This window comes from Drosophila nasuta, chromosome 3, assembly GCF_023558535.2.
Source record: "Drosophila nasuta strain 15112-1781.00 chromosome 3, ASM2355853v1, whole genome shotgun sequence".
Classification (NCBI taxonomy): domain Eukaryota; kingdom Metazoa; phylum Arthropoda; class Insecta; order Diptera; family Drosophilidae; genus Drosophila; species Drosophila nasuta.
The window spans coordinates 23,238,212-23,259,296 of record NC_083457.1 but is presented as its reverse complement, the minus strand read 5'-3'; the positions used below and the strand labels follow the sequence as shown (position 1 = coordinate 23,259,296).

Genomic DNA, 21,085 nt, shown 5'->3' with positions numbered 1-21,085 from the left:
CACAAATTATGTATGTTACATTCATTTAATTAATTATTCTACAGTAAGAGTTTTTTGATGTATATTGGGGTCATTTAACTTTAATTTCAACAACGTGTAAGTTTTTATCACAAATAAAGCATTGCGTTTTTGTTTTTAAAAATGCTGAATTTATATATTCTATTTATCTATATTACTTATAGCTTCCATATATCGAAAAGAGAAAGAGATTTTTTTATTATTCCACTTTTAACAACGTTTTAATCTTAATCGAAATTAATATTACAAATCTTAAATAAATCTTCAAAACTCTCGATACAAATGGAACTTAACGTTCTCTCATTGTTATAATCGCAGGAGTAAAAGGCAAGACAAGTTAAATTATAAGCACTTTAATAATGTACTGTGGAAACTTCATAAGAGAGAAGCATCCAACATGAGAAACATTGACCATTAAAACAAAAAATGGCCAAAGTTTTTGCAGTTGCGTTACCATCGAAGTTCATGAGGCAGAGGACCCGGAATCAGTTGGGGGATAGCGACGATGATTAGGTAAAAACATACGAAATGCATTTCATATACTATTTATATACAATATAACTATATTTCGTGCCTTTACAAGTCATTAACTATCAGTGAAAATCAAGTTCGTGTGTAACTTTTGATGAAGATTAACGGGCAATGGCAACAGCTATGACTATGGTTACAGCTATGACTATGACTATGTCTACGTCTATGTCTATGGCAACAAAGCAGCAGCATCATCAGGTTAATGCGGCCAAGAGAGAGTGGGATGGCCTGAGAGTGAGTGTGTAAGAGAAAGAAAGAGAGAAAGAGTGAGAGAGAGAGGGCAGATGAGCAAAGAGGGCTGGCTGGCAATGATGGGCAACCGGTTGGCGGTCGCACATTAACATTAAATGCAACGCGACGCACATCTTCCCCATATTGCATAATCCTCCCGATGGCAGCCAAACCAAAAAAAAAGGCAAAGCACCAAAAAAACAATACATGGGGAAACCTGCTTGCAACATCTTCGGCAGATGGGAGACACAATCTTGATGCGGAAGCAAAATGATTCTCAAAACGTCCCTGACAACAAGTAAGTAAGCAACTATAATCGAGTGTGCTCGACTGCGAGTTACCTGTAAAAAATTTGCATGGATAACTTTTGACGAACTTGTTTGCACTCAATTGATTCTTTAATATCTCACGAGTACATCATTTGATTTTGGGCAAACTTTCATAAATCATTCAGGGTGTGTTTACGATTAAATTTATACATTTTAGCGAATGTTATTGATGCCAAATAATGATTATTGTATCATTTTAAACATAAGTCCCATAAAGCACTACTATTTTAGTAATAATTATTATTTTATGAGCTCTTTCTTTTAGCTCAAAGATAATAATTATTGATCAAGTCGTTAAAATATAAAAATTATTTTTTTTACCTAATAAAAATAATTATTATTTTGTCATTTTTTATAAGACTCATAATAACAATACAGTCCCTGGTTGGAGTAATTGTTCCAATTATTTGAAGAAAGTTCGCCTCTAAAATAATATACATCCTCTTGGCTATAACTTTTAGTCTTTACGATATACTTTATGGTGTCGCAGTAGCTTTTTGCTGTGTGCCACATATGGTAAGCTACAACACCCCTCTGCCCTTTTAATGCCGGGTATGACAACAGCGCATTACACAAAGACACATATACACAGTTATGGCAAAAAATGTTGGCTTTTCCAAGAAAACAAAATAAATAAAAAGCAAAGAAAAGGCCAACCATCAAAACGAAAACCAGTTGCGAGTTGCAGTTGCACGTTGTACGTTGAATGTTGTAGGTTGCAGTTGTTGCAGTTGCAGCTGCGCAGACCTTTGCACAAGTTCAATGGTGACTGGGAACTGGGAACTGTCTGCATAATTGCCAGACAGAGTGGAGCTGCACTTTCTTTTGGCCCCAAACGCCGTCGCTTCCTGGCAAATTCAATTGCAAGGGACAAGCAAAGTGAGCGAGATAGACAAGGAAAGACAGAGCTATACAGAGATGAAGAGAAAGAGAGAGAGAGAGAGAGAAGGGAGCTGCACATAAAATACAAAAATAAAAGTAGAATGCAGTCCAAGGTAAAGCGAAACAGAAACAGAAGCTGCAAAACTGCAACAAACTGCAGTTAAAACGAATAAAAAATAGTTTGCTCTACATATTTAATTAGTTTCCGTTTCCGTTTCCATATTTGTAATCCGACTGTCGTCCGTCCCCCTTCCCCTGTCACGACCCTTCTCCTCTCTTCGCCCATCCTCGCCTTTGGCCTTTGTGCATTGTTACGACCCACAGCTGCAGCTGAGAGCGTTAAGGCCAACAATTGGTCCAAATGGTAATTGTCCTCTGTGTGCCCCACTGAAACCCCGCCCTCCCCAGGACACCCACCATTCTCTATCACTATTTCCCCCCTCCCCACTCGTAATGTGCGTTTAGGTCGAATGGTTGCGTAACTTATGGCCAGTCATTAACAGAGACAGAGGCTCCCAGAGCGATTGCGTTTTTAGTTAATCATTTATTTAAATTGCCCTCGAGCATCTTCCAGTCAGCTGCACACTTAAGCAGCAGCAGAAGCAGAAGCAGCACCAACATCACCCACCCACACATCAGTATCTGTATCTGTATCTCTATCTGTATCTGAATCTCTATCTGTATCTGATTCTTTTCAACTGCCTTTCAATGTTCGTGTGTGTGTGTGTGTGTGTGTGTGTGTGCTTGTGACTTGCGAGTCAAGAGTCAAATTTTATTGAGCTGCACACACAATGAGCAATGCTATTTAATTATGCTGATGAGCCAAACAGCTTGAGCCCAATTCCAATCCCAGTCCCAATCTTGAAACACACACGCACAAGCAAGCGTATAGTAAATACTCGGCCATATCATGGAGATTCCCTTGCCCAAAATTCTCGTCCTGTTGGCTGCTTCTTTTCCTGCTTCTGCTTGTGCTTCGGCTTCTGCTTCTGCTTTTGCCTGTTTGCGTGCGCCTTGTGTTTGCCTTTGGGCCAGGTGTCGGGTGTCGGTGTCAGAGGCATTGGCATTGCCTGAGCAGGCGGCGGTGGCGGTGATGATGGCTATGGCAGTGGAGGTGACGGTGGCGGTGGCGTACTCGCAGTCGCTGATTTCATATGCATGCCCAGGCCATGCGCAGATTTGATGGCACCTCCCGCCCTACAGTGTTGTTACACTGACAGAAAACTAACAACCTCAACTCAAGCCGAAAAAATCGCTTAAAGAATTTGCTTTGAGCATTTCTAATGTTCCAATGATTTCCGTGCATTAATTTCGAATAGAATTATTGAACCAAGACCAAAATTTAATGGATTCTTGCTGTTATCTTATTGAACCAAAGAATTTAATTATTCTGCGAGACTTGACAATTTTATAAGATATTATAAAAGTAATAAAAACCCTAATTGGAGTTGTGTCATAGATTATCAGAAATTTATTTTAAAAAATAAATAAAATCATTGTGTTAAATTTTTGTTGTCATATTTATTTATGAAGTATAGAAATTCGTACATAAAACACATAAGGAAAACAATTTATTTATAATATAAATTGACAAAATAAATAAAAACGGAAACTAAAATAAAAATAAAATTATATAACATATTTCTCGAAGTTATCATCATATGAATTAAACAAAATATAAAATTATATACTAACTTGAAATGTAGTTTATATATCTATTAAGCTTATTCATGACAAGTTTTTCATGTTGAGAACCGTGCTGGGAACATCAGTTCTTTTCATAGCACAGTTTTTGTCAACCACAGCGAGTCGATTTGGTAACTGATTGATTTCATTTTCTCGCTGTGTATGGCAATCTCTTTCATGCCCGATATATAGTACTTATTTATGGCCGCGATTGGTGGAGGGAGTGGGGTAGTAAGAATTGAAGCTGTAGCAGAGCAGAGGGAGAAACTATGTAGCTGGCAGATTGCATAGCTCATTTAGCGCTCCCGTCTCCAGCTCCGCATTCAGCCAGTAATTTTTGCTCACTTTTCATTCTGCACTCACCTTTATCATCATTCTGTGCGGCTACCGTTTGATCATCACTCATTTTGACTGATTGTCCTTGTTTATCTCCTTGTGCCTTTTGCGGTTGAGGTTTGCGGTTTTGCTATTGCTCTCTTATCGCAGCTGCATGTCTTGCTGCTTCTCTCTCTCACTCTTACGCTCTCGTTTTATTCTCTGTTTCACACACACACAGTCGATTGCTGTTTTGTTGGGTGCTGCTTAAAGCTTAAAGCGTTGTTGTTGTTGTTGTTGTTGTTCTCTTCACACACACGTACAGTACATTGGGATCGTCGTCGTGTTTAGCGTTAATATTGTCGCCTTTGTTAACATTTCTCAGTGCTCTTTTGCATTTGTTGTTGCTTTTCTTGTAGTTATCGTAGCTTCTGCTGCTGTTTTTGTTGTTATTGCTTTTGTTGTTGTTTGGCTCACCACCACGTTCGACTCATTCATGATGTGGAGCATCTCTCTATATTATAGTTGTATGTGTGTAAGTATAGATTAGTTTCGACTGTGTACGTGTGAGATTGCTCGCCTATGTGTGTGTTTGAGTGTAGTGGTAGCTAAAGCTATGCAAATCTGACGAGTTTGACAGTTTCCAATAATGGCATCGCCTCGCTTCAAAATAAAAAAAAAATACAAAAAAAAGTAGTGGCTTTTGTGAGCTTTTCGTTCAGTTAGCGATGCGATGCGTTCCGTTGATTATTGCTGCCTTACATTTTGTGCTTTGTGGCTGATTACTGAAAGCAGAAAGAAGAAAAAGCAGCTTATTAGTTTTGGCTTCATTTACTATTATGTCTTTGTCGTTCTCTCTTCGCGTGTGCTTGTGTGCCTGTGTATTGCAACTCTCATGTGTCGCCCACTCAATTGACGCAGTCATTAAACGGAAATTGTCAGGCGCTAATGCGCAGCTTAAGACACCTACACGACTACAACTACAAGTACAACAACGTAAACGACTGCGGCTTATGCGTGCACGTAATACGTTCGCATTACGTTTACGTAACGTATGTAAGAGTACGTAATGCGAGTAACGGAAAAGATAAACACGACGACCGGAAAATGTGCACGCTTTAAGACTTAAAGCTTAACAAAGATAAAGTTAATTAACATTATGGCATCACATACACAAACGCATGCACACATACACAAGCGTACACAGACACACACACATAAGCTGGCAAGTTACAAGAATTGATAAATGGCGTAAAAGTAAAAGGCAAACAGAAGAAGAAGAAGAAGACGAAGAAGGAGGCCACGCTCAGATGCTGCTCACTTCGTTGAGCTTTTGTGTTGCTGTAGTTGCTGTTGTTGTTGCTGCTTCTTCTTCTTGTTGCTGCTGCCGTAGCGTAGGCCTGCTTCCTGTTGTGTTTTACAAACTTCTTGACACCGCTGACGTTGGCGAAATGGAAAACGTTAGATGAAGTGCCATAAAATATTCAATATCAAGTTTTGCCTTTGCCTCTCGCATAGTTGCAGACAGGTGCGGCTGCTGTTGTTGTTACTGCTTCTGCTGCCTCCTGTCGGAAGTCACGCTGTCATTGAAGCGGGGGTCGGTATGGCAAAGGAGGCTGTGAAGCGCTGAGCTAAGCAACAATGCAGTCATAAAGGCGGCCGGCCTTAGAGAGATATTTATGTATGTATTTGTGTGTGCGTGCTTGTGTCTGTTTCTTTACGAGTATGTGCGTGTATGTGTGTTTGGCCGATAAGAAAACGACCAAAGCAGCAAGTGAAATCAGTTAGCAACAAACAAAAAGTAAAAAAGAAAACTCCTGCGGCGTTTGCACCTGCACTGCTTCATTTTTTGTGTTTTGTTTTTGGCTAAGCACACAAATCGTCAAAATATTTTTATTACAACAATAAGAGAGCGCAGAAAAACATGGACGCATTAACAGTGCTGTTCGTTTTGGGCCAAACAACAAATTTTTTGATGAAACTTTTGCTTTGTTCGTTCGCCCGTAGTCCGAGTTTTTTTTTTTGGGCGTGACCTCAGGGAGACAGGGAGATGCTATAGCTGCCCCCCGTCTGTGTGAGCGAGCAAACGGACAGCTTTAAAGTTGCCTCGCAGAACAACATAAAACGCAGCGGAAGCTGCCTTGCGCCTTAAGCTGTACTACACTTTTCTTCTTTTATTTTGGGACTCTTTCTTGCACGAACTGTGCGCTAGTTAAGTGCACATCAAGCGCTAATTTATGGGCCAAACGTTCGCCACAAGCCGCAACCGCAGTGAGGCCGCACACAGAACCTCCCATGCCCCTTGAAACTGACCCCAAAGCACTACCACATGAATGCCATGCGGCACACACATACACACAACCGCACACATACATACATACATACATTGGAACCACTTTCAAATACTGGCAAAAGGAAAGCAAATTGAAATGTTCGATGAATTACCTTTAAATATTGCTAATTGCATTTTGTTGCAATTGCAGCTGCTGCTGTTTTCTTTATGTAATCGCACAGTAGAAATACACACACAGGCACACTTACACACTCATATATATGCAGCTGCATGCGTGTGTATGTGTTTGGGTGGTTTTTGGGGGGAGGGATATGGGGCGTATTTACATTTCAATTTGCCCAATGCACCAGTTACTATTTATATTCGCATTCGCATTCGTATTCGTATTCGCTTTTTCTTTTTTTTTCCTTTTTTGCGCTTACTGCAATTTCCTTTAGCACTTCACTTTTGCGTTTGCTTTCACTGCGGCGACTTCAATTGGCCCCAGCTGGGCACACTTTTGTTATTATTATTGCTCTTACTCTTACTCTTCTCGCTGCTGTTCTCGTTGTTTTTGTTGTTGGTGTTGTTGTACGCTGCTTTTGTTTTAGTTTAGCAGTTGTTTTGTGGCTTTTGTGTACTTAGTATAATATGTACGAGCATGTGAATGTGTATGTTTGTGTGTGCGTATGTATTTTACATTAATTACATTTTTATTTTAGTCGCAATCGCGTCGTCTCGCGGCTCTCTATGCAACAATGTTGGCAAAGGAAACGGACGCGGAGGCGCAGCAGGCAACGACAACGGCAAAGGCGAAAAAAAGCACTGGCACGCACATTGTTTGACACACATACACGCACGCACGCAGACACATACACGCGTACACACACTAACACACACAAATAATGCTCGACTACAACAACAAGAACCAGAAGAGTAAGCACATGGACGACAACGGTGCACGCACACACCTTAAGCTGAGAAGTGTTATTACAATTTACTGTTGATTTCTTTTTTTGCTTTTGCTTCTGCTTCGGCTTCGGCTACTGCTTCTGCTTTTACTTCAGTGTGTGCGAAGGAAGCGCGAGCGCGGGAACGAGAGAGCACGAGCTCAGGCGTCACAGTTGCTGTTTGTGTATGTGTGTGTTTGACTGTATTTGTGTGTGTGTGAGGCTTCTGTATTTGTGTAGTGACTGGCTGGCTGGTTGGCTTGTGCGAAAGCGTGCGAAAGAGCGCGAAAATGTAGGTTAGTTTCCGTTTTATCCTGCTTTACAACAACAACAACAAATATATGCACGTTTCACTCTATTTTTGGGCGCAGAAGACTTTTTCGCTGCTGCTGCTGCTGCTTTTGCTTGCACTTGTAAATCTCTGCTTTTCTCAGACTCTTTCGCTGTGTGTGTGAGTGTAGGTGTGTGTATGTGAGCCTCAGTCTCAGTTCGTATTAATGTGTGTGTGTGTGTCAGTGTATTGGTTTTGCTGTCTGTTCGTTTTGTTGTTGCGCTGTCAGTGTGTTTTCTTTTTTTGTTGGTGTCGTTTTTTTTTGATTATTTTATTTTTTTATTCTTTTGTATTTGTGTGTCGCTCTACGGACGCGTGCATTGCATGGCGACTGCTCGATTCTAAGGTTCGTTGGTGACTGACTCGTAGCAAACGGGTTTTCCTTTCCGTTTGACGTAATCTGCAGAGCAGCCAGAACACACAAACGCACACACACTAACTTCCACGCACATGCAGCCCACTACAAATTCCCACTATATTGCGCACATGCCAGGACACGACACAACGCTCTCTCTCTCTCTCTGTCGCGCTCTCGAGCTCGACTCGCTTTCGCCTTCGTTTTGAGCCGAGCTGCCGAACTCTTGGCCAACTGCCGATGGCCCAATGTGCCATGTGCTGAGTGTCGTGTATCGCCATGTGCGTGTCGCAGCGTTCTGTTTTGGCCAAAATGTCAAAAGGAACGACCGCAGGCCAACACACAACACCAATACACACATTGTCGTGAACTCGTCCCGTCTCGTGATTGCCACATCGTCGTCACATTTGGCACACTTTTCTCCTGCCGGCATAAACAAATGCGCTGTGGGGCATGGCCAATTTCCCATTATTCTCGACAGTGCCACAACGGCTGCTGCTGCTGCTACTGTTGCCACTGCTGCTGTTGCTGCTGATGCTGCTGCTGCACCGCAGGCCGCTGTCTAAAAATGTCAAAATTATTAGGCACAAATATGGGCCACTCACTAACAAAAGAATTGGAAGCTGGCTCAGTTTCAATTTCTTTCAATCGCAATGCAAAGTTTATCGCACGTCGTATACGTAATATGTGAACATGTCGTATGCGTAATGTGACTTGAAGCCTCAAACGAAGCCTTGGCTATGCGGAGATCAGCAATGCCAGCAATCGCCAGACGACTTCTATCATTTATTTATAAACAAACAACAAGCTCAGCTAAGAGTTGAAGATTTGTTTCGCTCTGCGAGATTCTTCAGAGCGCCGCTCATTGCGAAACTGATAAGAACTGTTACTAAATCAATGCTCTCAAATGGGCAGTTTAAGCAGTTGCTTAGAAAAGCTATAAATCAACCAACAACATCACAATTTTAATTTTTCCAACGAATCAGAAGAAACGCCTGACTTTGACCCATTTGGTGTTGAAATTTCAAAGTTTTCACTTTTTGTTGCATACTTTGAGGATTACTTGAACTTTATTGTATCATATTTTTATTTTGAGAAGTCATTTTCTACATTTTTTTACATTTTATTTTTAAAATTATAAAATAAATCTAGCTTACTAGCACATAATCTACACAACTATGGAGAGTATTTAATTTATTAAATTGTAATAATATTAAAAAACAATATAAAAATACATATATTCTCTACAGATTTTTCTTGCTCTTGCTGTTTGGTAATGCAATTTACTTTTACTTTTATAAAAAATTGGAGTTATAAAGACAGAAAAGAGTTAAAATATTAAACTAAATAGTTTCGCTTTTGATATATATTCTACAAAAAATGTTCATATCCAAATTGGATATTGATAACATATTGTTTGCTTTATAATATTTATATCCGCTTTTGTCAACTGTAAGACACTCTTACCTCTTTTTTAACCCTTAAAATTTTTACTCAATTTTAGCTGAACTTCTTGAACCACCCACGTTTAACTGAGCAAATGCCTCAATGCCGCAAATCACTCTGGACACATTTAGTGCGCGACAAAAGCTTGAAACGAACGCAACTGGCAAGAAGCAGGCACAACACACGAAAAAGCAAGCTCCGCAACACAACAACGCATTTGGGATTTGGCGATAAGCCCTTGAGAGTTATCACATCTCCATAGTCCGAGCAGTGTGATTCAACGGATTCCGCCGTGACATAGGACTACACCCCACATTCTTGCCGCCATGTTTTGGCAACCCTTTTGTCTAGTGTTGCTGCTGCTGGCAGTCACAGGCGACTGTGTGCCGCAATCCTCGCTCAGCGCCTCCAATCACTCTGCCGAATATGAAGCGTCAACGCGACGTATACTCGATGTGGCCACGCAGCGTATGCGTGGCATTTGGGAAATGCGCAAGCGCATCTTTCTGCAGCTCACCTCGAAGGGTAAGTCGACACTCGGTGGCCAGGCGCCCAGCAAGCAGGAGGTGGACATCGAAACCTATAAACTTGCCTACGAGTTGGCTGCCAATTTGAGTGTGGTATCCGTGGAGCAGTTGCGTGATCCGAAGCTGCGACGACGCGTGCAACGTTTGGCCAAGTTGCAGCTGCAGGGACTGCGGCCCAATGACTACGAGCAGTCGAAGGATCTGCTACGTGCCATGCAGAACTTCATCAGTGGCCATATGATCTGCAACGCGGAAGATTGCGCTAATCGTAAGCCGACATCGATGTATCCGCAGCTCTACAATCAGAATATGCGACTGAAGCGCTATGAGGACCTAAGGGGCAACTGGTACAGTTGGCGCAATACCATCAACGACAAGGATACGGCCAAGTCGACGTTTATTGACTATGTGCGACTGCTGCGTATTGCGGCCACCTACAATGGCCATGTGACGCCCTCGCGCACTTGGTATCTCAACTTTGACACGGAAAACTTTCAGGCTGAGATGGAGTCGGGTAAGTTCGCTGTTCAAGGTTGTGTTGCGTATTTATGGCTACCTCCTACCTCCTGATTTAGTTATATGGGAGATAATGCCGCTGTATCGGGAGCTGCACGCCTATTTGAGGCATTGTGCCATCAAGGCGTATCCCAAGTTCAGTTTTAAGGACGACGGCGCAATTACAGCTCCCGTATTGGATCAAATACTGTCGCAGGCCTGGTATCACAAGCCAATCTTTCAAACGCCCTTTCCCAAGGATCAGCTGCCCTCGGTACATCATCGGCTCGAGGAGGTGCTGGTGACTCCTGTCAAGATCAACAAGAAGGCAGCGGAGTTCTTTGAGTCACTGGGACTCAATCACATGTCCGAGTAAGTGCAGCATAGCTTTGCAACTATAAATTATAGAACTAATAAACATTTAACAGCGGCTTCTATGAGAAATACTCCCGCCGCATGAACGACGACGAAGCTGGCTCGGACTGTAAGCCGCAAGTCTACTACTTTCCCCCGGAAGTGGCGCTGCGCTACTGCCCCAAGCTGGACTACAAGAAAATGATGCAGATTCACGGCACCATGTCCGAGCTGCAGTACAACATCTACAAGCGTGAGCTGCCGCTGGGACTGGACACCGAACCCTGCCCCGGTTTTGGCAGTGCGTTAGCCGAGACTGTGGTGCTGGCCTCGGGCACACCGCGACATCTGCATCGCTTGAAAATTCTGTTCAACGACAGTCTCACTGAGATGCAGTCACTCAATCGTCTCTTCCGCATGGGAGTGCACACGTTGTTGGCTGTGCCGCAGTACTTCATCAACGACAAGTTTCTGGTGGATGTCATGGATGGTCGCATTGGTGTGCAGGACTACAATTGCGCCTATTGGCGCATGCAGGATAAATATGCGGGCGTGATGCCGCCCGTTTGGCGCTCTGCCAAGGACTTTGATGTGGACTACAGATTCTATCGCGGCATGCATCCCGATCGCTCCAATACCAGGTGTGTTAAGAGTAGTAGTTAATATAAGAAATTTATATCTAAATTAAATATCTTTCATTAGGAAATTCATGGCGGAGATTTTGGGCTTTCAATTCTATCGTTCGTTCTGCTTGGCCAGCGGGCAATATAAGCCAGGAGATCCCAAGTTTCCGCTGCACAACTGCGACTTCTATGACAGCAAGGAAGTGGGCAATCTCATTCGGTAAGAAAACCAAACAGAGTAGAATCATTCATTTTATCTTAAGCTTTTTCCTCTAGCGAAATGATGGAGCTGGGCGCCACGAGACACTGGCGTGATACCATGGAGATTGCAACGGGTGAACGCAAGTTGAGCGGACGTGGCATCCTCGAGTACTTTGCTCCACTATTCACCTGGCTCAAGGAGCGCAACATGCAGCTGGATGTCGAGCCAGGTTGGGATGCAGATGATCGTAAGTTTGATTTTCTTTTTCTTATGTTTCTAATTTAATCTTCGGCCCTTTTTTTTCTAGTGTGTCGCAAGGATCCGTAAAGCGTGAAAGCAAATTTCTATAAGTTAACTATATCTTACTCACCTATAATAAAATTTTTACCACTATTATATTATTCAAAATGAATGAGTTATAAGTTTCGTAAGAAAGTAGTTGAAGCTCCAAAATGTCTATTCTAGAAAGCTTAGAAGAAAATGTTTCGGATTTTTTTAGAAGAATTCTATTAAAATTCTCAGAAATTGTAAGATGTTTATTCCTAGGAGTTGCAGTATATTCAAAGGTTTGCAAGAAATCGTGAAGTGTACCTTGGCAAATTCAAAAAAAAAGTTTAAGGAACTTATATACCATATGTAGTTACTAAAGCATTAATTATTATTCAAATACAAAAGAATCGTTTATTTGTTGTAATATATACAAAGGCACTTTGGTAAAACGACAGAAGATTATGCTTACATTATTTGTTGTTTTTGTTTTGTTTGTTTTTTTAGATATACGTTAAACATAGATTAAACATTTATGATTTGTGGTACGATGCGATATTCTGAATGCATTGGCTGGATGATTAACTAGCTTGTAGCCCAGCTTTAAATATAAATATATAGTTATAGTATGTGTATCCAGTTGGTGACGTGATTCAATAGATTGTCGAGATCTTTGATGCGCATGCGGATGGATGATTGATGTCGATTGAATGGGTTATATAGGCTACACACTGGATAGACTGTTCACATGGTCGTCTCAGAGTCGGGCGGTGTATGATAGTTAAGATTATAGGCAGGCGGACCATTGTTGAGGAAGGCCATGGAACGTATGCTCTCCCTTGAAGCTGTGCGCTTCGAGAATGACATATGGCCATGTGGCTGGGCGGTCACATAGGCAGGCGCTGGCTCTGGCACAGGAGGAGGGGGCAAATACTGAGATTGCTGCTGCTGATGATGTGGCTGCTGCTGCTGTTGTTGGTGCAGTGGATGCTGCTGGTAGAGCGGTGGTGTGCAGGGCGCCTGAGGCGGACTGGCGCTAGCTCCACTCAGGCCAGCAAACACATTCTCGGTGGTGTTGTAGGCGGTGGACAGAGGACGCGAGCCATGGAAATTTGAATAGCTGGAACGCACGGAAGGCGGTCGATTGTTGTACATCTCATCGTTGGGATGACCCACATCGTTAAGGTGTGTGGTCGAGTGCTGATAGCTCGGATTGTAGTGGCCACCACCTCCAATGGGTGCTGGAGGTGGCGGTGGCAATGGAGGCGATGCCTGCTGCTCCATGCCGGGCATAAGCATGCCCTGACCATTCGTATTGTAGTAGATGGGATCGAGGGGAATGTTCTTTCGATAGCTGTTATAGTAGTGACTATTGCTCTTGCCCAGACTGCCCAGCTGGCTGGCTGCAACGTTGTTGCTGTTGTTCACAATGTCATCGTTGAAGCACTGTAGATTCGAGGCGGTCAACGAACGCTTCTCCTGGCGATGGAACGAACCAAGTTGAGGTTGTTGATATTGTTGCTGCTGCTGTAGTTGTTGTTGTTGATCGAGCAGCTTCGTGACTGGATTCTGATGATATTTCCTCCGTGAGCTGCGTGTGCTGCTTCTCACATAGCTCCCACTGCTGCTATCTCCAGCACCGCCTCCTCCTCCCCCATGCTTGGATCGCAAGGTGTTGCTGCTGCCGTGATGGGAACGCCGACTGCTGCTGCCGCCTCCGCTCGATTGCCGCCCATGTGAACCACGCGCCATGACCGAGCGCCGCTTGACACGTCGCGGAGTCATCGGCTTGGGACTCAGCTCGCCGCCATCCTGATCGTGGGCATCGCCATCACCGTAGCCCAGCATGACATCGCCGCGATGTCGTATGGTGTCACTGCTGTTGTACTCGATGGAGTATAGCGACTGGCGATGCTTGGACTGCTTGTTAATGTGCTTCACTGCAGGATACAGAACAGAGCTCAGATTAATAGGAGTGCAGGCGAAAGCGAATCAAGAGAATTATAACGAACTAAAGTGGCAGCAGTTACCTGGGGTTAGACAGAGATTGTTTTTTTATTTGTGATATTTGTTGTTGTGATTTGAAGGCGGTTAAATGGTACAGGATTAGCTACAGAAAAAACAGTTCGACAGCGACCAAGAGTGTTCAGGCGAAGTCGCAGTCTTTACTTGGAGAGAGGAGGGTTAGAGTACGCTACATGAAGCCAGTTGACCAGAATGATATACATACATACGATAATTGGTAGATAAATATATGATACTTAAGAGGGAGGATAATATTACGGTACGGAAAAGTTAAAGGCGGCCAAAAGATTTGTGTAAATGAACATTTATTGGAAACGCTTTTTGAAATCTTTGCAAGAATTGGCACACGCAAATTAGTTTAGTTCTGTAAATATACTATATATTTATATATATACGGATTCTATATAGTAGATCGATCGATCCTGGCGTAACTAATTAGCAATTGTAGTGTTTCTGTGTTATGCTTAAACTCTAGACTTAACAATTCAAATATATATTATATATATTTATGTATGTATATAACTATACTATGTAGTATACCATAACGAATCTCTCTATATAGATTTATCTTTTATCTCGATGCTGGCATCTATAACTGTATGGACTTTCCATTTATTTATTTATTTCTCAACAAAAGGCAACTAGTATTTTATATTCATTACGTAGTTCCACAGAGAAGTTTTCGCTTGCTTCTCGCTCCATTCTTCCCCACTTTCAAAGGCATTCTGGTTGCGTCTTGGCAAAATTGATTTACTTATGTACTTTTGAAACGTTTCTTATTTTGTTATCATTTTTTTTAAATGGTTTTGTGACATTTTGTTTGTGTGTGTTTAGTTTCGCTTTTTATCGTTTTTTGGTTTTGTAGTATCACAGTTTAACATAAAAGTTATGAAGGCATTCTTCGACTTTCCGCTTTGCGTTTCGATTTTGCTTCTCTCCCATTTTCGTTTGTTTTTTTGATTTAGCTTCTCGTTTTGCAGATTTGTAACAATTTTTCTATCACATTTCATACCGTTTAAACAAAAGCCATCATGGAAAGTCTCTAAGATGTGTTTGTATGCGTGTGTTTTTTGTGTATCTTTGCACAAATTTAGTTAATGGCTCTTTCAAGGCATCCGAATTAAAGCTTAATCTTAAAAACTAATTTCCACTTAAAGTGCAATGCAAGTGGAAATTCATGATATTTTCTTTCTATTCATATTGAAATTTGAAGTGAATATTCATATTATTTCTTTTTATATTCGTATTTGAATTTGATCTTTTCTATTCCTAATGTTCTTTGCTGCAATATTAAATTGATGTGCAATTGGAACTCGTTGGAATAGAAGACAAAACAAGTTTTTAAGCCTTTGATTTTACTTTAAATTGTAATCAGCTTAGGTTTTGCTATTTTTTTTCTGTCAGCTTCACATTTTAATTGGTTTTTCCCAATCATTCAAAATTTCAATTGAAGTTCACTTGATTCATACCCAAGAGTGCGTTTAATTTGCAAATTATTTATGCCAACTCAAAATATTGAAAAGCTTTCAAAGCACACTCTTGGGAGTTACAGCAAAGTTTTAATCAAATATTATATTAAATATAACTTATTAAATGGAATTACCACTCAATTCCCAGTGCTTCACTTAGGAATTTGTAGTCTATTCCAATATTCCGCATTCTAACAAGTTTCGACTTGCATTGCCCTTGAAGTGTAGTGTGTACTGGACTGTACAAGGACTCATAATTGTGTTCCTATCTGTGCGTTCCTAACCTATTGAAGATATCTCGATGTAATATTCTAACATTTAATCTCTGTTAGCCACAACAAAAAACGACAACACATACTAAATATAGTATACAGAGTTAGTTATGGACAACACATGGGACACAAGCGGCAATTGCCCAGCACCTGGAGAAGATTTAATAGACAGTTTGTGAGAGAGTAAGATAGCTAGAGCTAGAGAGAGACGACACAGTCATATAATAAAGCTTGGACATACTTGAGTGTCTAAGAGAGACAGTTAAAGAAGAAGAGAGGTGAGAGTGAGAGAGCGTGGCAGGCAGCGTCTATTTTGCAACACAAATCGCGAGAAGGCTCGAGAGATCGTGGAACGCGGAGAGCAGCCGCCATCATTCTACAAATTATACATATGTCTAAAAAAAAAAGTCTATCAAGTTTTGGTCAATTAATCAAGAGGAATGAAGCACTTTGAGCATCCTATGCCTGGGCGCCCACAATGGAATTACAGAAGGACCGTGGACGAGCCTTTCGCCCACTGCGTCGATTGACATGTGGTGCCTGCTGCGACTGCTGGGCGAGCTGCGTTTGATGCTGCTCGTCCAGGCGATCGTCGCTCTGGGCGCGGACAATGTAACCGGGCGGCGCATCGCGTATCTGATCGCAGAAATTGGCCTGTGCCGGTTGCGGACGGGGACGACGCTGGCTACGCTTCACCATTGGTGAGCCGGGCACATGTTGTGTGGGCATGGCGTATTTCTCGGCGATTTCGGGCGAGAGATCGGGATAGGGCGCCTGACCGAGTCGAGGCTGAAAGATGTGTGGACGTGGTGCAGGCGGTGGCGGTGGCGAAAGCGCCAACGTTTCCTGTTCTACGCCATGGCAACTGTGAATGGGCACCGTGGGCATCGGGATTTGTGTGGGACGTGGCAGCTGCTTGCCGCCAAGGTAGCTGCGATGCTGTAGCCTGGGCGAGTAGCCCGAAACCAAGGGCAAAGACTTGGGCTGGGATTCAAAGGAATATTGGTTGTTGTTGTGGGGACTAGAGTGGGACTCGTGGAACGAGTTGAAGACAATGTGCGGTGGCCCAGAGTTGTTGTTGCTTTCGCTGCCGCCCACAAACAAACTGTTGGGCGTGGGACTCTGGAAGGGCACATAGGTAACACCGTTCTCGCTGGGCGTCAAGTGCTGCAGCGAGAAGTTGTCCTCGTCTTCCTCTAGATTGCGGGACAAGCGATCGAGAGCCAACTGTGTGTACTTCACATCTGGCTGAGACTTGGGTGGCTTCGGCTTGTGGTGGATGCGGGCAAAGTGCCCACTGGTGGCGCTGCTAGTGTCGCCGGTGGCGGCACTGTTTGCGGCATGAAAGATGCTATAGTTGCTGTTGCTCAGCGAGGCAGCCAGCTGCGGATTGGAGTTCTGCAGCGAGGCATAGGACAAAGAGGGCGTGGTTTGTGCGCTTTGAGGCGACATGGACATGGGACTGACCGAGTTGAGGGGATTTGCCTTGGACTGATAGAGGCGCTTGCGTCTCTGACTGTTGTTGTTGCTCTGTGTCTGTATCTGGCTGCTCTCGTTGTTATGGCGACTCTGAGATTTGAGGCGATTGAGGCTAGCGTTGTTGCTCTGCCCGTTGCCATGGCTGTTGGCGCTGCTGTGGCTGCCACTGCCACTGTTGCCACTGACGTTGTGGTTGCTGCCACTGCTGCTGCTGTTGTTATGGGCCAGTTGCTCGCTTTTGCCACTTGTGTGGGTTAAATGTGGGTTGTATGCGTTATGGTTAATTGCTGTGTCTGCTAGAGGCTGATGCTGTGGCTGGTGAACATTATTGAGTGTATTATTGTAGCTGTTGCAATTGCTGTAGTTGTTGTTGTTGGTATTGGTGTTGTTGTGGTTGTTGCTCGATTTGTTGTGTCGTTGATGCTGATGATTGAATTGCAGTGAGTTGTTTTGCTGTTGCTGCTGCTGTAGCTGTAGCTGCTGAAGCTGCTGCTGCTGATGTTGCAGTTGCAGCTGCTTATTTGATTGCATTGTGGCGCTTGCAGATGTTGTCGGTATACTTGTATAGCTCACGTACATTGGATGGACGACGGTGTGCTGTGGACTCTTCGCGTCGCCGTTCATGAAATCGACTGTAAACCAGAAATTGATTAAAATGCTTTAACATTACGGATAGTGTATGGTAATTGTTTTCTATATAATGGCATCATTAACATTATCATTAATCAGCGCTTAAAAACTGTATTATAAGCAATACACAATCATAGTTCGTTGTTTCTGGTTATGTGTGGCGAGTGTTTGCGTTCACTCTGAACAACAATAAAAAAACAAAAGACACATATAAACATAAATAATCACATGAAGTACGATTTACGAGCATATAAATATGGTATGATATGATATATGGTATATGGTATGCATAACAGTTTTTTCTTGATCACGAAACATTTGACACGATGGTTAATCATTGATAAAAGCATTCCGGGTTGTTTGATTGGACATAACAAAAACAATCAATATCATTTTATCTTTTTTCACAAAACAAATACTATAAATTAACAATATATAACTTGACATTCATTTCATTTTCATATGGATTCAATTCGTTTCACAAACATTCGGCATAATTTTGTCATCTGCACTTTTGGGATAAGGTTTTGGATATTATTACAAAGTTGTGTATAAATATACATATTTACAATGAAGTTCTGGTTAAATGTAGGGTGGATAGACAGAAAGTGAGAGAGAGAGTAGGAAGTTGTTAAGGGGCAGGTGCAAACACCCACAGATAAATACGTAAGAATATAAACTACTATTGTTAGCATTGAAAGGCTGCAAGCCTTTGGTCAGGATACATTTCCGGTTTGCAGTCTAAGTCAAGCAAATAATGCCCATCACCAAATTAGTGATTCACATTAATAATACGAGTCATATACGAGAATATTTGTGCCAAATGTGAGCCGAGTGTAACTTACATCTGTCGTCCTCATCGAGAAATATGCAGCTGATTAGAATCGCACCGAGTATACCCAGCAGCTATATATGGGCAGAGATTGGACAATTGGCGTAACGGGAATGAGGCATATGGGAATGGGAAGTGGGAGTAGAGCATACATTATAATTTATAACAATTTGGAGCACTTTAAATTGATTAATGCTCACCGCCAGCGCGCACTGTACACCAGAGTGGATGACCTCAACGAGTGTATAGTCCAGCAGACAGTCCTCGACACGCTCCGGGCGTAGGGGACGAAATGGATCATCGGCGGTTATATTGTAGGTGGGCTTGCAGCCATAACCATTCGCCTCGAACCACGACACGCTACCCGTGCCCATGTTGAGTAAATCGCTTTCCTAAACGAAACGATAAAGTGTTACAACATTTCGATAAATGTGCACTTTAGTTGCGAGGAAGCATCAGATGACCCCAATTACTTACCCTATCCAGGCTGCCGACATTCAAATAGAAACATATCATAAACGCATTCCAGCCAATCCACACAAACATCCATAGCAAATACTGACCAAAAAATAGAACAAAGAATGAGAAATTGGGGTTATCGTTATCGCCTAATCGTACATCGATAAGCGAGTGTGCAAGAGAGAGGGGGAGAGGACGAGCACGTGTGTACTTACGGTTATGATGTATTTGATTCTAAAATGATATGCGCCATAGAAGCCAAATATTATAAACAGTATTTGAAAGAAGTTGACCAATATGGGCGCCCACATGTATCCGAGAAAGTCGAATACCTGGCGTTCGATAATCGTTATCTATAGTGTCGATTGTTTGTTTGTTTTTGTTTGGTTCGAAGGGGCAACAAATCCAATTTTTTGACGAACAGATAGCACGCATTGTTATTAGGCATATATCATAAATGGAAAAGAATAAAAAAAAACGAAATTAGTGATATAATTTTGTAAACAGGTCAGGGCACAATCAAAAGGCATTATTGCTTACCATTTGCAGGAAGCATATTGACAGCAGAAAGTGTCGCCGTGTACACGAGCACGAGCCCATCACAACATAATTATTCCATTCAGAAATTTGTGCCAAAGATTAGGTGTGCGTCGGTGTGTGTGTGTGAGTGCAGCAACTTCAGTGCAGAAAGCTGCATCTGCTCCACTCTAACACTGTTGCTTGCTCTTTCTGCTTGCCCAGTTATTTGTTCTTCTTTGTTGTTTGTGGGTTTTTTGGTTTGATCGCCTTAATCGCTTGCTTTATTTATGCTTTTTTATCTGTTGTTGTTCTTTCTATTGGCATTTCCGGGGATGCGTTTTATGTTTTACTTCATGCAGCCTGTCCGAGTGTGTTTGTGTGTTCGTGAATGTGTATGTAGAGTGCAACCTGCTTGGCCACTTGTTCTCTTTCGCACCTTAGAATAAATATGTTAAAAGGGAGACGAAGAAATGTAATGCAGCTGCAACGAGGACTACGGACTGCACTTGGACTACACTTCGGCTTCGTTGACGACGTCGGCTGGCGTTGCTTCGTAGCAAAACCTGATCTGTGTGAACTAAAAGTAAATAAAAAGAAATTAAAACGAAATGAGCAGCAGCAGCTACCGAGAGAAACTTGGCTCTCGCATAAATACACAAACATACACAGGCACACATTCACTCACTCATACACTCGTCATTCGCAGCATATCTCTACGTAAACTATATGCATACATATACATATGTACAAGTATATGAGCACATGCACGTATGCAGGTGTATATGTGTGTGTGCACAAGTATTACGTGCACACGAACTTAACGCGAACTATTTCATTGCTTTTCTTCTGTTCATGCTTCTTACTGTTGTTGTATACACAATGTGTGCTGTTTTAAACAATTCTCAAGCTATTAGCGCTCACATACTCGGCCAGTTTCAGTGCCAGTGCCCGGGTCAAGTAATTAATTAATTAATAAAGATGAGCGAGTTGCACACCAACGCTATTTTTGCTATCAGTTCATTTTCAAACAACACAGGTCACACACACACGCACAAAAACTAACATATGTAAACGCGTATTTATATGGAAACAGATGTATGTGGATATTTATAAAGTTGTTGTTCTGCATATTAATTCAATTTGTGCGCTATTAATCAAATTAATGCCTATGACAACACAATACGTTGTAGTGACTGTTTGGATATCAAACGGTGTATGACGCGTTTAACTTCTGGCTTATGACTCAATTTCAATTGATTTCCGCTTGGGACACAGGAGCACCACAAATCACACACACACACTCATTGATAATCATTGAATCACACATTCAGTCACTTCGTTATGTTTAAAGTTCGTTTATTGAGTTCCTACATTTACATAATATGCGACTGCTGTTTTTAGTTCTTTTTATCAATAATTAACACCCTTTCTTCCTTTCTTACGTAGTAAGTGCGCGGAGCTCCCCCGTAACGCGGTGCATGCAACAACTAACTAACTAGAGTTGGAGCAACAGCGATGGCACTATCGATCTATCGATTATTTTTAACGTTTTTGTACATCGATTAATCATGGGAAATATCGATATT

The 21,085-nt window shown here is 42.2% G+C and overlaps 3 protein-coding genes across 11 annotated transcripts in view; 1 reads left to right on the top strand and 2 right to left on the bottom strand.

Annotated features, from left to right (window-relative positions):
• LOC132789967 (sodium channel protein 60E) overlaps positions 1 to 7,911 on the bottom strand; it is a 39,225-nt gene extending 31,314 nt beyond the window's left edge. For all 4 annotated transcript variants that reach the window (XR_009632757.1, XM_060798335.1, XM_060798337.1 and 1 more), the window contains exons 1-3: positions 6,438 to 7,911; positions 4,755 to 4,777; positions 4,041 to 4,655 (exon numbers count right to left, since the gene is read on the bottom strand). Coding sequence is in view for 3 of the 4 variants with exons in the window: in XM_060798335.1 (XP_060654318.1) it covers positions 4,041 to 4,083 (43 nt within the window). In the remaining variant the exon portion in view is untranslated. The remainder of the gene's footprint in view (positions 1 to 4,040; positions 4,656 to 4,754; positions 4,778 to 6,437) is intronic.
• On the top strand, positions 289 to 11,965 carry LOC132789971 (angiotensin-converting enzyme). The gene is made up of 8 exons (XM_060798346.1): positions 289 to 531; positions 602 to 1,078; positions 9,405 to 10,387; positions 10,449 to 10,740; positions 10,797 to 11,363; positions 11,425 to 11,565; positions 11,622 to 11,794; positions 11,855 to 11,965. Exons 3-8 carry the CDS (start codon positions 9,673 to 9,675, stop codon positions 11,872 to 11,874), a joined length of 1,908 nt encoding a protein of 635 aa, XP_060654329.1. The 5' UTR covers positions 289 to 531; positions 602 to 1,078; positions 9,405 to 9,672; the 3' UTR covers positions 11,875 to 11,965.
• Positions 11,966 to 12,202: 237 nt separating this feature from the next.
• LOC132789970 (sodium/potassium-transporting ATPase subunit beta-1-interacting protein) lies at positions 12,203 to 21,015 on the bottom strand. Of its 6 annotated transcripts, none has more exons than XM_060798345.1 (7): positions 19,521 to 20,066; positions 19,196 to 19,333; positions 18,999 to 19,079; positions 18,722 to 18,913; positions 18,535 to 18,595; positions 17,637 to 17,691; positions 13,607 to 13,754 (listed from the first exon to the last, which is right to left on the bottom strand). In XM_060798345.1, the coding sequence occupies exons 1-7, from the start codon at positions 19,578 to 19,580 to the stop codon at positions 13,742 to 13,744; spliced, it is 600 nt and encodes a 199-aa protein (XP_060654328.1). In that variant the 5' UTR covers positions 19,581 to 20,066; the 3' UTR covers positions 13,607 to 13,741. The 6 variants fall into 6 exon arrangements, with proteins under 6 accessions (XP_060654324.1, XP_060654327.1, XP_060654325.1 ...); XM_060798339.1 differs by lacking the exon at positions 13,607 to 13,754 and adding an exon at positions 20,942 to 21,015 and having other exon boundaries at positions 14,610 to 17,691; positions 19,521 to 20,076; XM_060798341.1 differs by lacking the exon at positions 17,637 to 17,691 and having other exon boundaries at positions 12,203 to 13,754; positions 19,521 to 20,068.
• Positions 21,016 to 21,085: the final 70 nt, after the last annotated feature.